Genomic DNA, 19,577 nt, shown 5'->3' with positions numbered 1-19,577 from the left:
ACACGGGATCTTTGTTGCCGTGCATGGGCTTCTCTCTAGTTGTGACATGGAGGCTCCAGGGCATGTGGGCTCTGTAGTTGTGGCGTGAGGGTTCCAGAGCACATGGGCTCTGTAGTTTGCGGCATGCAGGCTCTCTAGTTGAGGCTCATGGGCTTAGTTGCCCCATGGCATGTTGGATCTTAGTTCCCTGACCAGGGATCGAACCTGCATCCCCTGCATTGTAAGGTGGATTCTTTACCACTGGACCAGCAGGGAAGTCCCAGTGTTGGCATTTTTTAAAACAGGTGGTTGCCAAGGATCGTGGATCTGTAGAATAGAAAAAAATGTGATCTTTGTGAATTATGATTATTGAATTGGCAGCTTTTGATCTTCCTATCCAGTGGTTCTCAACCTGAGGCTATTTTGCCTTCAGTGGGGCATTTGACATTGTCTCAAAATTTTCTTAGTTATCTCAAGTCATGGGAGATTGTATCTGGCACGTAGTGAGTAGAGTTCAGGGGCTGCTAAACTGTCTACCATGTACAGGACCATCCTCCTACAATAAGATAGCATGGGGGTTGAGAAACCCTGCTCTAATTTAAAATGTGTGTTATCAAGTTTGTCTTATTTTCTAATTGCAGAAACCCAGACACAAAGTCTTAATGGCTGGCTTTTGTTAATGAAGATGATGACTCAGCCTTTAGTTCAGAGGTTCTGGGGATCTACCTAGAATGTTTTCTTAGTAGAATGATTTGGGGTCTTTACAGCCTTCAATTTTAGGGCAGGGAAGAGCAAACATTGTTTTAAAAATTTCAAACTCACTGAAAACTTGGGAGAAGAGTACAAAGAATTCCCATACAACTTTCATACAGCTTCCCCAACGGTTAACGTTTTACCACATTTGTTTTATCGTTTTGAGTGTGTGTATTCAGTTCTTTCTGAATCATTTGAGATGAGGTGGCATACATCATGACATTTTATCCTTTAATTCTTCTGTGTATATTTCCTAAAAACAAGGACATTCTCATAACTAACCAGAATCAATTCATAAAAATCAGGAAAATAATATTGATACAGTTCTGTTGTCTAATTCACACATTCCATTCATGTTTAGCCAGTTGTCTCAGTAATGTCCTTTATAGGTCCAGGATCCAACCCAGGATTACTTGTTGCATTTCTTTAACATGTGCCTTTAGTTTCCTTCATTCTAGAATAGTTCCTCAGTCTTTCCTTATCTTTAACGACTCTGATGTTTTTTAGGAATACAAGCCGGTTACTTTGTAGAATGTTACTCAGTTTGGATTTGCCTAATGTTTTGTCATGATCAGATTCCAGCTACGCATTTTTAGCATAAATAGATTGAAGTGGTAGTTTGCTCTTACTGCATTTTACTCAAAGGCAAACAGTGTCAACCTGTCCCATTACTATTGATGTTAATTATTATCACTTGGTTAGGATAGTGTCTACTAGGTTTTTCTACAGTAAAGTTAATAAGTAAGTAGTTTGTGGGCATATTTTGAGACTAAGTAAACATACTGTTTCACATCTAACTTTCACCCACTTGTTTTAATATTAATATATCTTGCCTGAACCAGTACTATTACAGTGGTTTGCCATATGCTGATTTTCAAATTTATTTTCCTTTTGGATTTGTTAGTTGACATACCATAGGGTCCAAGGTTTTTCTTCTCCCCCATTTATTTATTTACTTTAAAAAATTATTGGATTTGTGATTTCTGTTTTATGTAATGACTTATAATTAGTAACTGTCATTAATTTTGATGTTCAGATTTTTCCTAGATTTGGCCAGTGGCAACCCATTCATGTTCCGTCTTGAGTCTTTTTGACATGTCTTTATCATTCTTTGAGCGTTTCCTTCTTTCTGGTACAACAAAGTGTTCCAAGGCTCATCTGGTATTTTCTCTGCCCTAGCTTTGGATTCAGTCATTTTCCCCAGGAGACCTGATTCCTTTTACTTGTTAAAAGTATTTAGAATCCAAGTTCTGGGCACTGGGTATGCTCATTACCCTTGGCATGCAATTGCATCTAGGTCTTTTCCTGAAACAGAACTAGGTAGTATGTGTTTGACTGCATACTATTTGAGCATATATAGGCACTGTCTGTTAAAAACTATAAGTTCTTATCAATGTCTCCAATTTGGATTCACCACCACAGGATTTTTTTCTAGCCTTTGCCTTAACATATTTTAAATTACCTTTTCTGACAGTGAGAAATCTGGATTCCTATGAACCTTAACATATTTACTTATTTGCTCAATCCTCTGTAATGAATCTCCCAATCGTATAAACACCTCTCAGTCTCTTTCCCACCAGCCCTGACTACATGGGCTGTCTCATCCCCAGTTGTGTGTTGGTCGGTCTGGCCAACACATAGTTAATTCCATCCTTGACAAGCACACAGCTAACACGCTGTTTTGAGTTTCTAGCCCCTCTGAATATGACAGATGAGTTTTCCAGGCCCACCACCCCAGTAAGGAATGGGAAAGAGCCATAGTCTTTTTTTTCATTTGCTTATGGCAAGATATATATGTTGTGTTTTATTTTGGTCAGTAATCACTGTTATATCATAATGTATATATAATTATGAAAAATCTAAACAAAAACAAAGCAGAGAATATAGGTGTTAACTTTCATTGCTTTCTACCATTATAATTATTATTTTTTTTGCGGTACGCTGGCCTCTCACTGTTGTGGCCTCTCCCATTGCGGAGCACAGGCTCCAGACGCGCAGGCTTAGCGGCTATGGCTCACGGGCCCAGCCGCTCCGCGGCATGTGGGATCCTCCCGGACCGGGGCACGAACCTGTGTCCCCTGCATCGGCAGGCGGACTCTCAACCACTGCGCCACCAGGGAAGCCCTCTACCGTTATTTTAATGCAAGCATTTTAACATGTGTGTAAGTTCATCAGTTGCACTGCAGTGTAATTTTTCATTGCTGATTGTTTTGAGTTTTGTAAAAGGATGTAAGATTCTGTGGGTGTTTTGGGCTTACTGCCACATTTCTGGTAGTTGTTTGCTTTTACCTTGGCTTTATCCAGTGCTGTGCTTTTCATAGCTCATTAAACAATCACACTACAGTTATACAGCTAACCCCCTGCTCTTCCCTCTTCATTTATTCCTAAGTCTTCAGGATATTTACTTACAGTAGGTCTGTAGCGTCTAATTTTGATCCATGAAATTACAGTAGTCTGCTAGGTTTTGCGCTATTTAACTTAACAGCAGTCTGCCTTTCTCAGGCATGAACAATTTATACTTTTTGTTGTTTGCAGTAACAGGTTTCACTTTTATATGTAAGTGTAGGAGTTACATTTTCAAATTCTGATAACTTCTCTTGATCATTTTGCAAAGAAAAAAGAAACTAAGTCAAGTTTGTAAAATAAAGCATACCCTTTTTAGATTGAGGCTCTGAATATAAAACTGGAATCATACATAGAGAGAGAGAGAGTGTGTGTGTGTGTGTGTACGACTTTATTTTTGCTAAGAGCATTTTAGACTCACAACAAAATTGGGAGGACCGTACAAAGGTTTGCCATATATCTGTGCCTCTGCACATGTATAGCCTCCCTCATGATCAACATCACTCACCAGAATGGTACATTTATTACTAAGGATGAATCTACTTAATACATCATAACACTCAAATGTCCATAGTTTACCTTAGATTTCATTCTTGCTGTTGTGCATTCTGAGGGTTTGGGCACATGTATAATGACACATATCCATCATTGTAATATCATACCAAGTAATTTCTCTGCCTTGCAAATCTGTGCTCTGCCTGTTCATTCCCTCACCCTACCTTCTATCCCTGGCAACCACTGATCTTTTTATTGTCTCCATAGTTTTGCCTTTTTCCAGAATGTTGTAGTCAGCATCATTTTACCTGTAGCCTTTTCAGATTGGCTTCTTTCACTTAGTCATATGCATTTAAGGTTCCTACATGTCTTTTTGTGGGATGATAACTCATTTCTTTTAGTGCTAAATAATATTCCATTGTCTGTATGTATTACAGTTTATCCATTCACCTACTGAAAGACATCTTGGTTGCTTCCAAGTTTTGGCAATTTTGAATAAAGCCAAATAAACATCCGTTTACAGGTTTTTGTGTGGGCATAAGTTTTCAACTTCTTTTGGTAAATAGCCAAGGGGCATGATTACTGGATTGTATGGTAAGAGTATGTTTAGTTTTGTAAGAAATCGCCAAATTGTCTTCCTAAGGGATTGTAGTATTTTGCATTTCTGCCAGCAATGAATAAGAGTTGCTCCACATCCTTAGTAGCAATTGATGTTGTCAGTGTTCTGGATTTGGGCCATTCTAATAGGTATGCAGTCATATTTCATTTTTGTTTTAATTTGCATTTCCCTGCTGACATATGATATTAAGCATCATTTTATGTATATATTTTTGCCAACTGTATATCTTATTTGATGAGGTGTCTGTTCAGGTCTTTGATCCATATTTTTTTGTCTGGTTGTTTTCTTGTTGTTGAGTTGTAAGAGTTCTTTGTATATTTTGGATAACAGTCCTTTATCAGATATGTCTTTTTGACAATATTTTCTCCCAGTCTGTGCCTTATCTTTTCATTCTCTTGACAGTGTCTTTTGCAGAGCAGATAATTTTAAATTTAATGAAGTCCAAGGTATCAATTCTTTCAATGATGGATCATGCATTTGGTGTTACAGGTTAAAAGTTATTGCCAAACCCAAGGTCATCTAGATTTTCTCCTGTGTTCTTCTAGGAGTTTTATAGTTTTGCTTTTCACGTTCATTTTCATCTAAGTCAGGTGGTGTTGGTCCTTCAACCTTGTTTTTTTTAAAAATAAATTTTATTTATTTATTCTTGTCTGCGTTGGGTCTTCGTTGCTGCGTGCGGGCTTTCTCCAGTTGCCGCGAGTGGGGGCTACTCATCCTTGTAGTGCACAGGCTTCTCATTGCGGTGGCTTCTCTTGTTGCAGAGCATGGGCTCTAGGCGTGCGGGCATCAGTAGTTGTGGCGCACAGGCTTAGTTGCTCCGCGGCATGTGAGATCTTCCTGGACCAGGGCTCGAACCCATGTCCCCTGCATTGGCAGGCGGATTCTTAACCACTGCGCCACCAGGGAAGTCCCTGTAGTAAGTTTTAAAACAAGGAAATGTGAAACCGCCACCAGGGAAGTCCCTCAACCTTGGTCTTTCTTCTTCCATACTGTGTTAACTATTCTGGGTCTTTTGCCTTTCCATATAATTTTAGAATCAGTTTGTTGATATCCACATAATAACTTACTAGGATTTAAATTGGGTTTGAATTGAATCTGTTGATATTAAGTTGGGAAGAACTGACAATATTGTGATTGTCAGTTCATGGATAAGAATATTGACAATATTCTTATCCGTGAACATGGAATATATCTCCATTTGTTTAATTCCTTGATTACTTTCATAAGAGTTCTGTAGTTTTCTCATATAGATCTTGTACGTATGTTGTTAATTTCATACCTGTTTCCTTATTTTGGGGTGCTAATGTAAATGTTATTGCATTTTTAATTTCAAATTCCACTTATTTATTGCTAATACATAAGAAAAGGATTTACTTTTACATATTGACCTTGTATCCCACAATTGCTGTAATTGCTTATTAGTTCCAATGGTGTTTTTGTTGATTCTTTCAGATTTTCTACATAGACAATCATGTCATCCTAATTATTTTTACATATGCATATACTATTTTGAATCTCACTACTTTAGAAAATTAGTGATGTGACTTTTATTTATTTTAATGTTTATATGAAATCCCAGTTAAAATAATTTCAAGTACAAAATGATATGCTAATGGAATATAAATCCTTACAGAATCTTGTCAGATAATTCTGGAGATTTTTTTGGGGGGGTGGTGGATAAGGAAGGGATATGCTTTTACCTAAATGGTTTAGTTTTCCTTTAAGTATGGGGAAATGTACCTTTTTCTTTCCTTTATTTAATAAATTTATTTTATTTATCTATTTTTGGCTGTGTTGGGTCTTCATTGCTGCGTGCCGGCTTTCTCTAGTTGCAGCAAGCAGGGGCTTCTCTTCATTGCGGTGCGCAGGCTTCTCATTGCAGTGGCTTCTCTTGTTGTGGAGCACAGGCTCTAGGCACGCAGGCTTCAGTAGTTGTGGCACACAGGCCCAGTAGTTGTGGCTCGCGGGCTCTAGAGTGCAGGCTCAGTAGTTGTGGCGCACGGGCTTTGTTGCTCCACGACATGTGGGATCTTCCCAGACCAGGGTTCGAACCAGTGTCCCCTGCATTGGTAGGCAGATTCTTAACCACTGCCCCACCAGGGAAGCCCCCCTTTTTCTTTTAATGTTAGTGTAATTCAGAGTCTGGATCCAAAACATAGTATGGTCCATTTTCTTTATTTTAATATGTTCTTATAAGGATTGGGAAAGAAAATGGGATAACTGTATTTTTTTTGTTTACTTTTAGCCAAGTTTCAGTCCTTACTCTAAATGTTTTAATGCCTCAGAGCCAAGAAGGCACCTATTAACTTTTTTTTAAAAACTTTATAAATTTGGTTCATCTTTGATTTTGTTTTTTTTCTTTATAGAAATTAAAAATTAAAAAAGGAAGATGAGAAACTCAGTTCAAATAATGACTTCTTTTTAATCCAAATTACAATTCTGCCACCTAGTGTTTGCATGTGGATTTTTTAACAGTATTCTTTTTTCTTTTAAAAAACTTCCTTCATCCTTAGCTTACTAATTTAATATTCAGCTTAATAAAAACTTTAAAAGGGGTATCCAACTTTTTACAGAATTAGATTGTTAATGTCTCAAATTTTAAAGCTCATAAATTGTTGAAAAATTCATTGTGTAGTTAACCCTTGAACAACACGGGTTTGAACTGTGCAGATCCACTTACAAGTGGATTTTTTTAATAAACACGTACTGCAGTACTACGTGAACCTTAGTTGGTTGAATCTGTGAATTTAGGGATTTTCTACTGCTTGAGGGTTGGTGCCTCTAACCCCTGTGTCCAAGGTTTGCCCGTGATGTTTACACAGTTTAATTCTGTAATGAATAATTTTACTTTCTTAGAGTCGAGGTGGAAAGAAGTTTCTTGCTGTACTGAAAGAAATCTTGGACAGGGATCCGTTGTCTCAACTGTGTGAGAATGAAATGGATCTTATTTGGACTTTGCGACAAGACTGCAGAGAGAATTTCCCACAGTCATTGCCAAAATTACTGCTGTCAATCAAGTGGAATAAACTTGAGGATGTTGCTCAGGTAACAAAAGATCATTTCTGTAACTCCATTCAGCAGTATATGTTACTTTGTTGATTTCATGTAACTTGTCCTTTCCTACATAGGTATGTTTCGAAAGGTTGGGTAATTTTCTGCAGGAGAAATTTTTTTTTTTTTTTTGCTGTACGCGGGCCTCTCACTGTTGTGGCCTCTCCCGCTGTGGAGCACAGGCTCAGCAGCCATGGCTCATGGGCGCAGCCACTCCTTGGCATGTGGGATCTTCCCGGACCAGGGCACGAACCCGTGTCCCCTGCATCGGCAGGCGGACTCTCAACCACTGCACCACCAGGGAAACCCTGCAGGAGAAATTTTGAGGTTTTAAACTCTTACATATTCTGGTCTGAATGGTAAACCAGAAAGTTTTAAGATTTCAAAATCTCAGATTCCGGGTAGGTTTTCTATATCTTTTACTAAAGATAATTAAGACTTAAGTCTTGGTGTAATCATCTGTAATTACTACCAGCATGTGGTAGGTTCTGGGCTACTTCTAACAGTTTCATCAATGAACTCCAAGATTTTAATCTTAAGACCCTTTGCAGTGAGTGTCCTAAAATAAATATGTATTGTTTGAAAATTATCTCTATTTGTAAAAGTTAACATTTTAGATCATAAGCCATTCAGATCAATTTTACTGTTTATTTAAAGCTGGTCAGTGTTGATGAATATTTGCCTTTAAGCAGAAAAGAAAAAGGGGAAAAAATGTTTGATCCAAAAAAAGCCACCAAATTTTAGCTACTTGATTTAATTTTCAAGACTATGTGAAAAAGCACTGGCATTATTAAATTTACTTGGTTACCAGTGCTCTACAGAAAGATTCTTGAAATTATTTCTTAATCAGAATGAATACATTTGGCATATTAAAATAACGATATTCACCTTACTTGAATTCAGCTGATCTTTTAAAAATATTTCTTGTCTTATTAAATCTGTAATGACTTTAAAAATTTAGTCAAGAAATATATATTTCTTTTAATCAGGTATTTTTTTAAAATCTTTGATTTTATTGTTGTACTTCGTAAATTAAGTTTAGAAAGTATTTCTTTTGAGTTTACTCCTAGGGTCTAACAATTTTTTTGGAATCATGTTACAAAATTATATGATGTGCCTTGTTTAAACTGGTTACACAGATCACATGAAAATTACTCTGAAAAGGAACTATTTTTGTCATCTAGATGGACTTTAATTGTTCTGACACAGTTGTCTTCTAACCATTTATTTATTTAAATTCAAGGTTAGTTTTCCATGAACCCCCCTAATGGTTGAATATAAGTTTGTTTTTTTTTTTTTGCGGTACGCGAGCCTCTCACCGCCGTGGCCTCCCCCACCACGGAGCACAGGCTCCAGACGTGCAGGCTCAGCTGCCATGGCTCACGGGCCCAGCTGCTCCACGGCATGCGGGATCCCCCCGGACCCGGGCACGAGCCCACGTCCCCTGCACCGGCAGGCGGACCCTCAATCACTGCGCCACCAGAGAAGCCTGAATATAAGCATTTTTTAACTGGCACATTTGCCTACTTCTCAATGAATAGCATTCAGTTCTAAGTGCCTATCCAAGAAATGCATCATATTATTATTTTGCATATAATTAGAATAGAAAAAAATTTCTTGCTGTACTCTTAAGATATCTGAGAGAGAGGTTTTGTATGTCAACTGTCAGAAAATGGAATGAGACAATTCAGGCTTAATATTTCTTTATTCGAACCCCAGGGGCAGAAATTTTTACACTGAGGAGTTTAGTTTAGTATACTTGTCTCATTTCCATGAGTAAATCTAAAGCATTGTTTTCAGATATAACTTAACTTCCTCCATTGTGGTAGAAGAAAGTCTGTAGTGTAACTTAATATTCTTATAGAAAAACCTAAATGTGTGTAAGGAAGTATGGGAAGGCATGAATTTCACGATCCTAATTCCCCCTTTTAGTAGTCTAGAAAAGAAAATCAGCAGAATAAAAAGTAGTGTGTTTTGGCTTCTCCCCCAACCCTGTCCCATTGCCAGTTACACTGAACTGGTACAAGAGAATATAAACTGTATTTTCAATGAATTGACTACCTAAGAGAAGTGGAGAGTCAGAGCCTGGTGCACATATTCTGCAGGCATATGCCACGGGTGAAAATTCTATAGAAGGGTAGCCTCCCATTAATCCACAGGAAAACATTCTGTTGGCATACTGCAGAAGGGGTTTCAATAGTCTCTGCAGCAGACAGGTAATTAATTAGTCAGCACTGCTTTCACTATTTGTATGGCTGAGTCAGATTTCCCTTCCCTATTTGCTTCCATAGCTTTCCCCAAACTGAAGTGATGAGTTTTGGTAATTTATTTAATTTTATGTTTATATTATTGATTTAATAATTATAAATAATCTTAGCAAAAGTTATAACTTTTCAATAGTAGGGCTGTTTTTAACCTATACCATAGTTGAATCTCTGGTATTACATAACATTATCTATCCTTTACAGTATTGTTTTTGTGGAGCAGTGTATATTCCACGTGTTAACTGGGGATGCTAGGAGGGTTTTTTTAGCTATCATTTCAGACCCTCAAGAAACAGTCCCCTTTATCCATAAGGAGGACTGCTAGTCCATTAGGGCCTTGGGGACAGTGGGCAGCGAGCCCCATCAGTGATAAAACGTGGGGTGACGTAGGTGTTTCATATCTTTAAAGCAGTATTGCTCAAACTTTTGTTCATTATTACACTCCTTAGGACCCTTTTTACATATTTTCCCCTAATAGCCCTATCCCCATGGGATTTTGATACCACAGATAAGTGTATATCTGCCTATGTAGCGTATGCATATATGTACTTTATATGTTAAAAGAACAAGTATAAGACAATCTTTTTATTCAGTACAAGTTTAAGAATAATTGAACCAAAATTTAAGGTAAAAGTTAAAATGTAAAAACTAACATTTTGTTGTATTTGTTGAATAACTGATGTAATTCATTATGTAAATTGTAATGTATCACATTTCATATCCATATTAGTAATTTATGTAAATGTATATTAAAAAGGCAATGCAGTCAACTTTTAAAAATTATTCAAAGGGTTATTTTTTCTGCTAATGTAAAATAATTGAAAATTAATTAAAAAAATTATATCATTAGGGAACTGAACTTTTAAATATGCTTCATATGAGAAGATACCTTTTAACTTAGCTGCTAGATACTCATTTAGATATTGACTTTTTTTGAGCACTTGACAAGTTAATGAGAGGTTGAGTAATTTGGAGAATTAAAATGATAAAATGTAAATTATTTTTATGTAATTTTCAAAGCCCAGGTCTCTCACAGATGCTCAAGTGACAAACGACAAGGCAGGCAGCAGGTACTGCAGGCCATCTCTTGCAACATGACTTTGAGATTGAGCAGGCAATTGAGAGAAAAGCCTCCAACCATTGCCATCTATTTGCCATATTCTTGTAGCTCTCATTTTGCATACATTTTGTGTTTCTTCCTTGGACTTGATGTCAGTGCTACATAAGTGATACCCAAGAAAACCCAACAATATAAATCAGATATTAAGGAATAAGATTTTGTCCGATAAGGTTGAGCTTTGGAGGGCCACAAATCATAATTATCAAAAAATGTTTCGCTTTCCTCCATAACCACTTTTCTTCCCAACTTACCATCCCTGATAAGAATGTAAGCTATAAACATATCAAAACCATGAGGAAGAAGGGACTCTTTCCAAAATCGACCTTTTAAAAAAAAAATCAACCCTGATGAGTCTCACTGTGTTCTGATGGGAGGCAGGTAAGAATCCTTTCTAGAGATTTGGGTTTTCTGGAACTAGGGTTTCCAAAGATGTGGCCATGTCCACCTGAACACCCCCTTCACCAGTACTCCCAGCTCATTTCCCCATGGGATTCTTTTTTATCCTATATCTAGATCATCTCTAAGCGGCATCTGTAAATGGGAAACTGGCTGTATTTATCTTGTGTATATAAAATAACTAGGTACTGTGATTTAACGGATTTGTTATAGTCAATAAAGTTTTGTAAAGTGATACTCTTAAAAATATTAAGAACTAAAAGTAAACTTCCTCAAGATAATTTTATGTTGTTATTAATATACTTTTTTATATGTAAATTGCCTTTCATTAGTTTGAGCCTTGCAGCTTATATTTGTACTTTGAATTTGACCTTTAAGTATTTCTTGATTATTTCCCTCTGCTGTTTCGCCTCTCCCCTTCCTCTCACCTTCCCCCCCACCTTCTGCCCCCATCTTTTTTTCCTTTAAAAAATTATTTAATGAAAAAAAAATTATTTAATGGCTAATGATTGTAGAATTCATATATTCAGTGTATCCTTCTACTTCCAGGTAAGTACATAATAGCTTTTTCACTTGCTTACCGATAGAATCTTTCAACAGAGACAATCTTTATTAATCTGTATTAACAACAGTGGATTTTTGAGGCCTTAGTAACTGCAAGTATGCTTTTCCTTTCTTTTGACCCATCTCTGCTCCTGTGTACCAAGGAAAATAGATTACTTTTCTCTCCTGTAATTTCTGAACCAGTTTCAATTTTTAAACAGCTTCAGGCACTACTTCAGATTTGGCCTAAACTGCCCCCCCGGGAGGCCCTGGAGCTTCTAGATTTCAACTATCCAGATCAGTACGTGCGAGAATATGCTGTGGGCTGTCTGCAACAGATGAGGTATCTCCTGCAGGAGGCTTTTTTGGGTCAAGGAATAACTTGTGGGTGGGAAGAGAAGTTGATGTCTGCTTGAATGTCTTGTAAGAAAGGAAAAGGATAGGAATGATTGAGTTCAAAGCATTTGTTCCCTCCTTCCTCCCACTCTCTCCCACTCTCAGTCTCTCCTGTTTTCTCCCCCCTACCCCACCCCATCTCCTCCGATCCTCCCCCACTCTCGCTCTCTCTATTTTTTTTTTTTTTTTTTGGCGTGGCTGCCTGGCATGCAGGATCTTAGTTCCTGACCAGGGATCGAACCTGCGCCCTCTGCAGTGGAAACATGGAGTCTTAACCACTGGACCACCAGGGAAGTCCCCACTCTATATGATAAAACAAAAAAGCAAGCAAAAACTGCATCGGGTGGTCCCCAAGAACCCCCTCAGGTTCCATGACTTACTAGGAGGACTCATAGGACTCAGCATATAGTTACTCTTGGCTAAGATTTATTACAGAAAAAGTATACAGAGCAGAACTGGCAAAGGAAAAAAATTCATGGGGCAAAGTCTGGAGGAAACCAGGGAGATGCTTCTAAGAGTTCTTTCCCAGTGGAGTCACACTGAATACACTTAATTCCCCCAGCAACAAGTTGTGACAGCACACCTGAATACTGTCTACCAGGGAAGCTTGTTAGAGACTTGGTGGCCAGGGTTTTTTTTTTTGCGGGGAGGAGAGTGCTAGTCACATAAGCACCCTCTGCCTAGCATATTCCCAAATTCTAGACTCCCGGAACAAAAATGGGTGTTGAGCATAAAACATACTCTTTGCAAAAACAGTTTAGGCACAGTAAGCCACTCTTATCTGTTAGGGTGGTGGGAAGCCTTCCGAAATCTACATTCTCAGATGCCAGTCAAGGGCTAACCTTGTAAGCATGCTTTATCAAAGGACAGCAGTCAGGCTTGCTCCTCTGTTAACTCTTTTCTGTCCACTACCCACAATTAAGAAATGTTAATATTTTTTCTTTTTTTAAATGTTAATATTTTTGACTTTTTAAAGTTTGTATTTTATTTATTTTTTTAAACTTTAAAAGTTGTGTTTTTTTTAATTCTTTGGCTGCGTTGGGTCTTCATTGCTGCGCGCAGGCTTTCTCTAGTTGCGGCGCTACTCTTCACTGCGATGTGCGGGCTTCTCATTACGTTGGCTTCTCCTGTTGCAGAGCACGGGCTCTAGGCACGCAGGCTTCAGTAGTTGTGGCATGCAGGCTCAGTAGCTGTGGCTCGCGGGCTCTAGAGCACAGGCTCAGTAATTGTTGCCCACGGGCTTAGTTGCTCCGCGGCACGTGTGATCTTCCCGGACCAGGGCTCGAACCTGTGTCCCCCATTGGCAGATGGATTCTTAACCACTGCGCCACCAGGGAAGCCCTAAGTTTGTATTTTAAAGCAATTAACGTTACAGCTAAAGTCCTCATAGTTTCCTTACTCAATCCTGATTATTTTCACTTCCCAGAGGCAACTGTTATCACGAATTTGGTCTATATCCTTCTATACCATAAGTTTCTGTTTTTACCACATTTATATATCTATAAAATACAGATATGGGTTAATATTGTACATTTAAAAACCACACAACTGTGTCTTGCCATATATATTGTTTTACATAGTTTTTTTCCTTTATTCAACATTAGGTTTTTGAGGTCAGTCTCTCCTGTTACATATAAATGTAGTTTATTCCTTTCACTACTGTGTAATATTCTTTCATAGAGATGTATCATATTTACTCCATTTCTCTATTGAGGAACATTTTAAATTTTCTCAAAATTTCCCTCTTAACAAACAATGCTACAGTGAACATGCTTGTACAATCTTTTTACGGTAGTACATGTGTGAGAATCTATGGGATTTAGTGGATGAAATGTCATTATTGAGACAGTCTTAGACAATGAACATTTTCAGGTTTATCTATTTTCTTACTAGCCTCAAAATGAGGGGTTATACTGTATGGTTATTTGAAAAACAAAAGTTCTCAGAAAATTATGGGTACTGTGATACTTTTTTTTTCCTTTTCTTCTTTTTAAAATAAATCATTTATGTTTTAAATTGTGTGATCTCCAAAACAAATTATACAAACTCTTCAACAGTGGTTATTTTGGGGGAGTGAAATAAGAAGTGTAAGGAATGAGGAGGCCTCTTCTTTTCTATACTTCTATCTTTTACACTATTTATAGATTTTATAGTGGGCATGGATTTTACAATAAACTTAAGATGGTTTTATAGATAGTTTTTAAAAATGAGGCTCCCAGTTGTTCCTCAGTCTCTCTGTTTGCATTGGAGATCTGAAGGGGAGGGGCTACCTGGCCCCCCTTGGACTGAGCTAAGTGTTTTTCTTAAATATATTGATCCCTAGGAGGAGATTGCTGTGATCCCCATGTTCCATATAGGTAATTCTAATGTGTCTTCCTATGTTAAATTTTCTGGTATGAGGTTTTTTTCTGGTGTATAGTATCCTAGGTTTCAGTCCCAGGTCAGTATCCTAGGTTTCATTCCCGGGTCTGCTTTAGACTACTGCTTAACCATTTATTGACCAAGACTATAGTCACCAAGTAGAGGACTTGGGATACATATCTTACCTGACTACTGGAATTGCCTTTGATGGGAGTGCGTTTACATGTGAATGGTTTGGAGATGGATACAAAATAGAGAGCCGGAACATTAATTAATTCAGCTCATTTAATTACAATATTACATCAATTCAATGAATCCATTCCCACTTACAAATACACTCTTTATCCTTCAAACTATTTGAAGATTTTAATTGTTCATTCATTTTCTGGGAGCAAAAATTACTTAATCCCAATGATATGAAAGGAAAATAAGTTGAAGTACTGATGGAATTTGTATTTTAAAAAGCTAGTTGGTTGACTGAGCACGTAACTTTTTCAGCATGATCAGAAAACTATTACCTAATTTTATTATAACTCTCGGCTGATTGGAAATACAATCATCAGTTATATAAACCTAGTTAACGTAACAAAAATGCCCCATATATCTGTTCTTTGCGCCTTTTCACTCTTCTGCCCATCAGAAGTTCTCAGCTTTTCTTATGTTATTGTAACAGTGAAACAGTGAATGTAAGTGTGCCCCAAGCTTGAACCAAAAGAACCATTGTGTTTCAGTAAGTTAGTATTTGTTAAGTTTGATAGGAAGGGGTGTTTTTCCAGCACCGATTGTTGAGTGACTTACTCTGTCTTTTGTTTCTTTCAGTGATGAAGAACTCTCTCAATATCTTTTACAGTTGGTGCAAGTTTTAAAATATGAGCCTTTTCTTGATTGTGCCCTCTCTAGATTCCTACTAGAAAGAGCACTTGCTAATCGGAGGATAGGGCAGTTTTTATTTTGGCACCTTAGGTAAGTCTTTTATATTTCAGATCAAGTCCACCACGTGCTTTTGTAAATATTAACCAGCATAATACAGGGCATGTAGTAAAACAGTCTAGCTGCTTTAGTTGTTTCTGAGCCATCCATAACATTTATGCTTTCTTGGTATCTACTCCTATTTCTTGATACCCAGACTCTCAATTTTCATGATTTGGCAAAGTAACTGAGATAAGTGTCCCTTTAGGCCTCCTTGATTTATAACTGAAATTAATAATTTTTATTATAATTATTATAATTAATAATAATTATTATTATAATGTATTGATATTTTCCAGTAAAGTATACTTATTGTGTTAATATTTTTGGACTAAAAACGTACTTATTGGGTAGTGGTATCATCATTGCTACCATTGCATAAATAAAGATTTTAAAGTTTTCCTATAACAACAGCAACTTTATTTTTAGCTTCTTTATTAACTAGGTCATTTTCAGAAATACATGAATCTTATTAAACCAAGTTTATATAGGAGTAAAATAGGGAGAGAGGACTAAAGTTATTTTGTTTCCTAGGAAGGTTGTTAATTCCTCATTTCTGACTATACTTGGACATTTGTGATTTTTTTCCATCTGGACTTCAGAGTACTGAAGCTAATCATTAACAGAAAAAAATAACTTTTCTCCTTTTTGGCTAAGCTTCTTAAGGAAAATAAGCTGTATAGTATTTTGATGTTAATTTTAGGAGTTATATTTCTGAATCTTGATTTCTTTATTATCCATAGTTTTTCCTTTCTTGTTTTTAACTTGTCTTCTTTTCTCATCCATTTCAATCTTCTTATTTTTAAATCCCTCAAGGAATAACAAAATAAGGTATTCCTTCCTTTTTCAAATGTGTACACCATTCTTTAAGTGAAAAAAAATATCACATAGAAGCTAATTGAGGGATTAGTCAATTGTGATCTGAGTCAGATCTGTGTTTCATCTGAGTTGTCTGTAAATTGGTAATATTACCATTTCACTCCAAAAAACAAATAAGACGTGATAACTTTGGATTTCTTGGAGTAAACAATTAACTAATGATAAAATCACATATCTTTTTGAACTATAGTGTTTAAAGAATTAAAAGTTGAGCATCCCATCTGTGATTGTGTACAAGATGATGTGTTCTCCCTTTCTTTGATTAGCATAATAAGTTAATTTCATAATAGAATAAAGAAGTCAGTATTTTTATTTGGTGACCTGAAGTGTTTGATAAATCTCCATAATATTAACTTTCTGCAGGTCAGAAGTGCACATTCCTGCTGTTTCAGTACAATTTGGTGTCATCCTTGAAGCGTACTGCCGGGGAAGTGTAGGTCACATGAAAGCGCTTTCCAAGCAGGTATCAGCTTATTTTAATCTTCATGTTCACTTTGTCACATGGTATTTGATAAATTGTGTCATGTGCTAGTTCTCCTATCACAGTATTTCATAGAAGTTTCAATAACGGAACCCAGTTAATACATTTTTTAATCAAACTGTAAGCCAAGAAATGAAGTTTCAACAAATTCAGCAGAATATTATTAATTGAATGCTATCTGAAAAATTAGGATTCCTCATAGTATTAACACCATGCCTTAAATTTTAGTAGGAAATACCTATTTAGACATGCTTAACAATGGATTTGATGGTAACAAAGATTATGAAATCTTTAGATGCTGTTTTTCCATACCCCTGAGTTACTCTTTCCAGTTAGTATAGTATTTATGATTCATACACTCTGCCATTTGTTTTAAACTGAGATATTTTGACACCTAAGTTTGTAGGTGTTACAGCTTCTAGAATTCAGAATCCTCAAGCTGCTTTTTCAAACTATATATACATGCCTGAAATTGTGATGCTCTCCCACATTCCCTCATTTTCTTCCTAGGCCTTCATTTTCTAATCATTTCAGGTGATGAGTTATTAGTGATACTAATAGGTCAGATATTAAATGCTTACTGTATGCCAGGAAGTATACTAAGTGTTTAAAGTATGCTATTTTACTCTCCTAATAATGTGCCACAGTATTTACTGTTACTGTCTGGATTTGACAAGGTGAAAAAACAATCTCTCCAAGAGATTAAGTAACTTGCCTAAAAACCCACAACTATTAAGTAAAAGAGTAAGTTTCAGACTTAGCTCTGTCCAACTATAAAACTAAATCTCTTTTTATTATACCGGGAGTTTTCAAGCCTTTTTAGCAAAACCTCCCTTTTTTAAATCAAAACTTAAAGATAGATCCATTTTACAAAATAGACGACAATGTCATTTTATCAATATAAATGTATCTTTGAAGCTAAAATAAAACATAAGCCATTAAACAGAATCATGATCCTGTTTTATTGAACACAGAATTTCATTGGGTGTTATTGTTGACAGTTGTCTCAGTATCCAGTTATTTGTGTATTTTATTTTGGAGATAATCCTGACTTACACCGCTAAGTAATTACAAATAGTAATGGTTTTTAAAGAGCTTTCTTGCAAATGAGAAACGTAACCCTGGCCCAAGCTTGATTTGTTGGTGGCTTCTTGGTCCCCTGAAGGATGAGATGAGAGCATTTCTGCCTCAGGTAAAGCAGCCCTGTATTAGCTTCTTCATGCTGGAATCCTTCATTGACAGATAGCAATGATATGCTCTTGTTCTCTAGCAATAGTTTTTCCTAAATTGAGTATTATCTAACATAACACAAGAAGATTTTTTAAAATGGTTTAATATCTGTTTACTCAGAACCTGCTATATGCTAGGGTTTGTGTTGCTGTTGGTGATGTGAAGTCATATTAGCTATGTTGCTGTCATCAAGGATTTTATATTCCACAGAGTAGGTATACAAATTAGTGATATTGTGATGGCAGTGTTATGAATGGGAGTATTATGTATGGTAGCACAAAAAAGAGGCACATATTCTAGCTTAGGGCATTAGGCAAGAGGTCACAGTGCAGATGACACTTGTTGTGGGTTTTGATGATCTAGTTAGCTAGTTGGAGAGTGTGGTAGTCAGTGCTCTACAGAGAGACAGTTGTGTTTGTGTCTATATAGAGAAAGAGTGAAGGGGGCAGGTGGGTGAGATTGAGATTTATTATAAAGAATTGGCTCATGTGATTATGGAGGCCAAGAAGTCCCAAGATCTGCAGTCAGTCAAGCTGGAAATCCAGGAGAGCTGGTGGTGTAGTTCCAGCCTGAGTCTGAAGGCCTGAGAACCTGGAGAGCCAATAGTATATGAGTACCAGTCTGAAAGCAGACAGACTTGACACCCAGGAAGAGCCATTGTTTCAGTTCAAGTCTGAAGGCAGGAAAAGACAATGTCCCAGCTCAAGGCAGTCAGGCAGGTGGAATTCCTTCTTTGTCTTGCAGGAGGGTCTGCCTTTTGTTCTATTCAAATGTTTGGATGAGGCCCACCCACATAAGGGAGGACAATCAGCTATATTCAGTCTACCTAGTCAAATGTTAATCTCATCCAGAAACACCTAGAATAATGTTGGCCCAAATATCTGAACGCTCCGTGGCCCAGTCAAGTTGATATGTAAAATTAGCCACCACAGGTCAACTTGGCATCCATATGTAGCTCCTTAAACCCTTACTTAATCTCTAAATAAAGCCAATAACAAGGTCAAAATTCCACCTAACATGATACAACGACGCTGAGTACCACCAATTACTCATTAACTTCTTTCTCAGAGGAGGAGATAATATCCTAGAGTGGAGTTTGTTCTTCTCCTTAATTCCCTGTAAATTAAATAGTATGTTGTAAAATTAATAATACTTAAATATTAAGATTTAAGTAATGATATAAAGTTAATGTATCTTATGTTACATGTTAAGGGAATAAGAGTGAGAAGGAAACAAAGATATTTGTTATATATGTGTGTATATATGTGTGCATACACCCATATTCATAACAAAATAAGATATTCATGACAGTCCTCATTTCTGTAACTGATCACGTGGTTACATCTGGTATTTATCACTACCATCTTCTAACCCATCCTGTATTCCCTTTGTCTTCGGCAAGCACCTCGGTTGTGTTATTTACATGCTGGGATGACCTAAACCTTCATTCTTGAAGAGTCTAGGCCATTAGTAGTCCTACCTGGATTGACTTGTAATTTCCCATTGATCTTAATCACAGGACATGGTAATACTAAGAGATCACCTATATTCTAGACATACTCTTCCCTAATTTCTGCTTTGCAGTCAGGATCAACCATTCTAGCCAGCACCATAATGTACTTCTTTGCCTGTTGATCCAGAAGCATGAGGAGCCCAAAATGGCTGGGCAGGAGTCTTACCATCCAGTTCAATGGAATT

General features: G+C 36.9%; 1 protein-coding gene across 2 annotated transcripts in view; it reads left to right on the top strand.

Annotated features, from left to right (window-relative positions):
• Positions 1–19,577, top strand: part of PIK3CB (phosphatidylinositol-4,5-bisphosphate 3-kinase catalytic subunit beta) — a gene marked incomplete at its 5' end in the record, with an annotated part of 106,769 nt that overhangs the window by 56,343 nt on the left and 30,849 nt on the right. For both annotated transcript variants that reach the window (XM_079704825.1, XM_079704826.1), the window contains 4 exons: positions 7,046–7,234; positions 11,785–11,906; positions 15,140–15,283; positions 16,532–16,631. In XM_079704825.1, coding sequence (XP_079560951.1) covers positions 7,046–7,234; positions 11,785–11,906; positions 15,140–15,283; positions 16,532–16,631 — 555 coding nt within the window. The remainder of the gene's footprint in view (positions 1–7,045; positions 7,235–11,784; positions 11,907–15,139; positions 15,284–16,531; positions 16,632–19,577) is intronic.

The sequence above is a fragment of the Hyperoodon ampullatus genome, assembly GCF_949752795.1.
Source record: "Hyperoodon ampullatus genome assembly, chromosome: 5".
Classification (NCBI taxonomy): domain Eukaryota; kingdom Metazoa; phylum Chordata; class Mammalia; order Artiodactyla; family Ziphiidae; genus Hyperoodon; species Hyperoodon ampullatus.
This window is presented reverse-complemented; position numbering and strand designations above follow the sequence as displayed.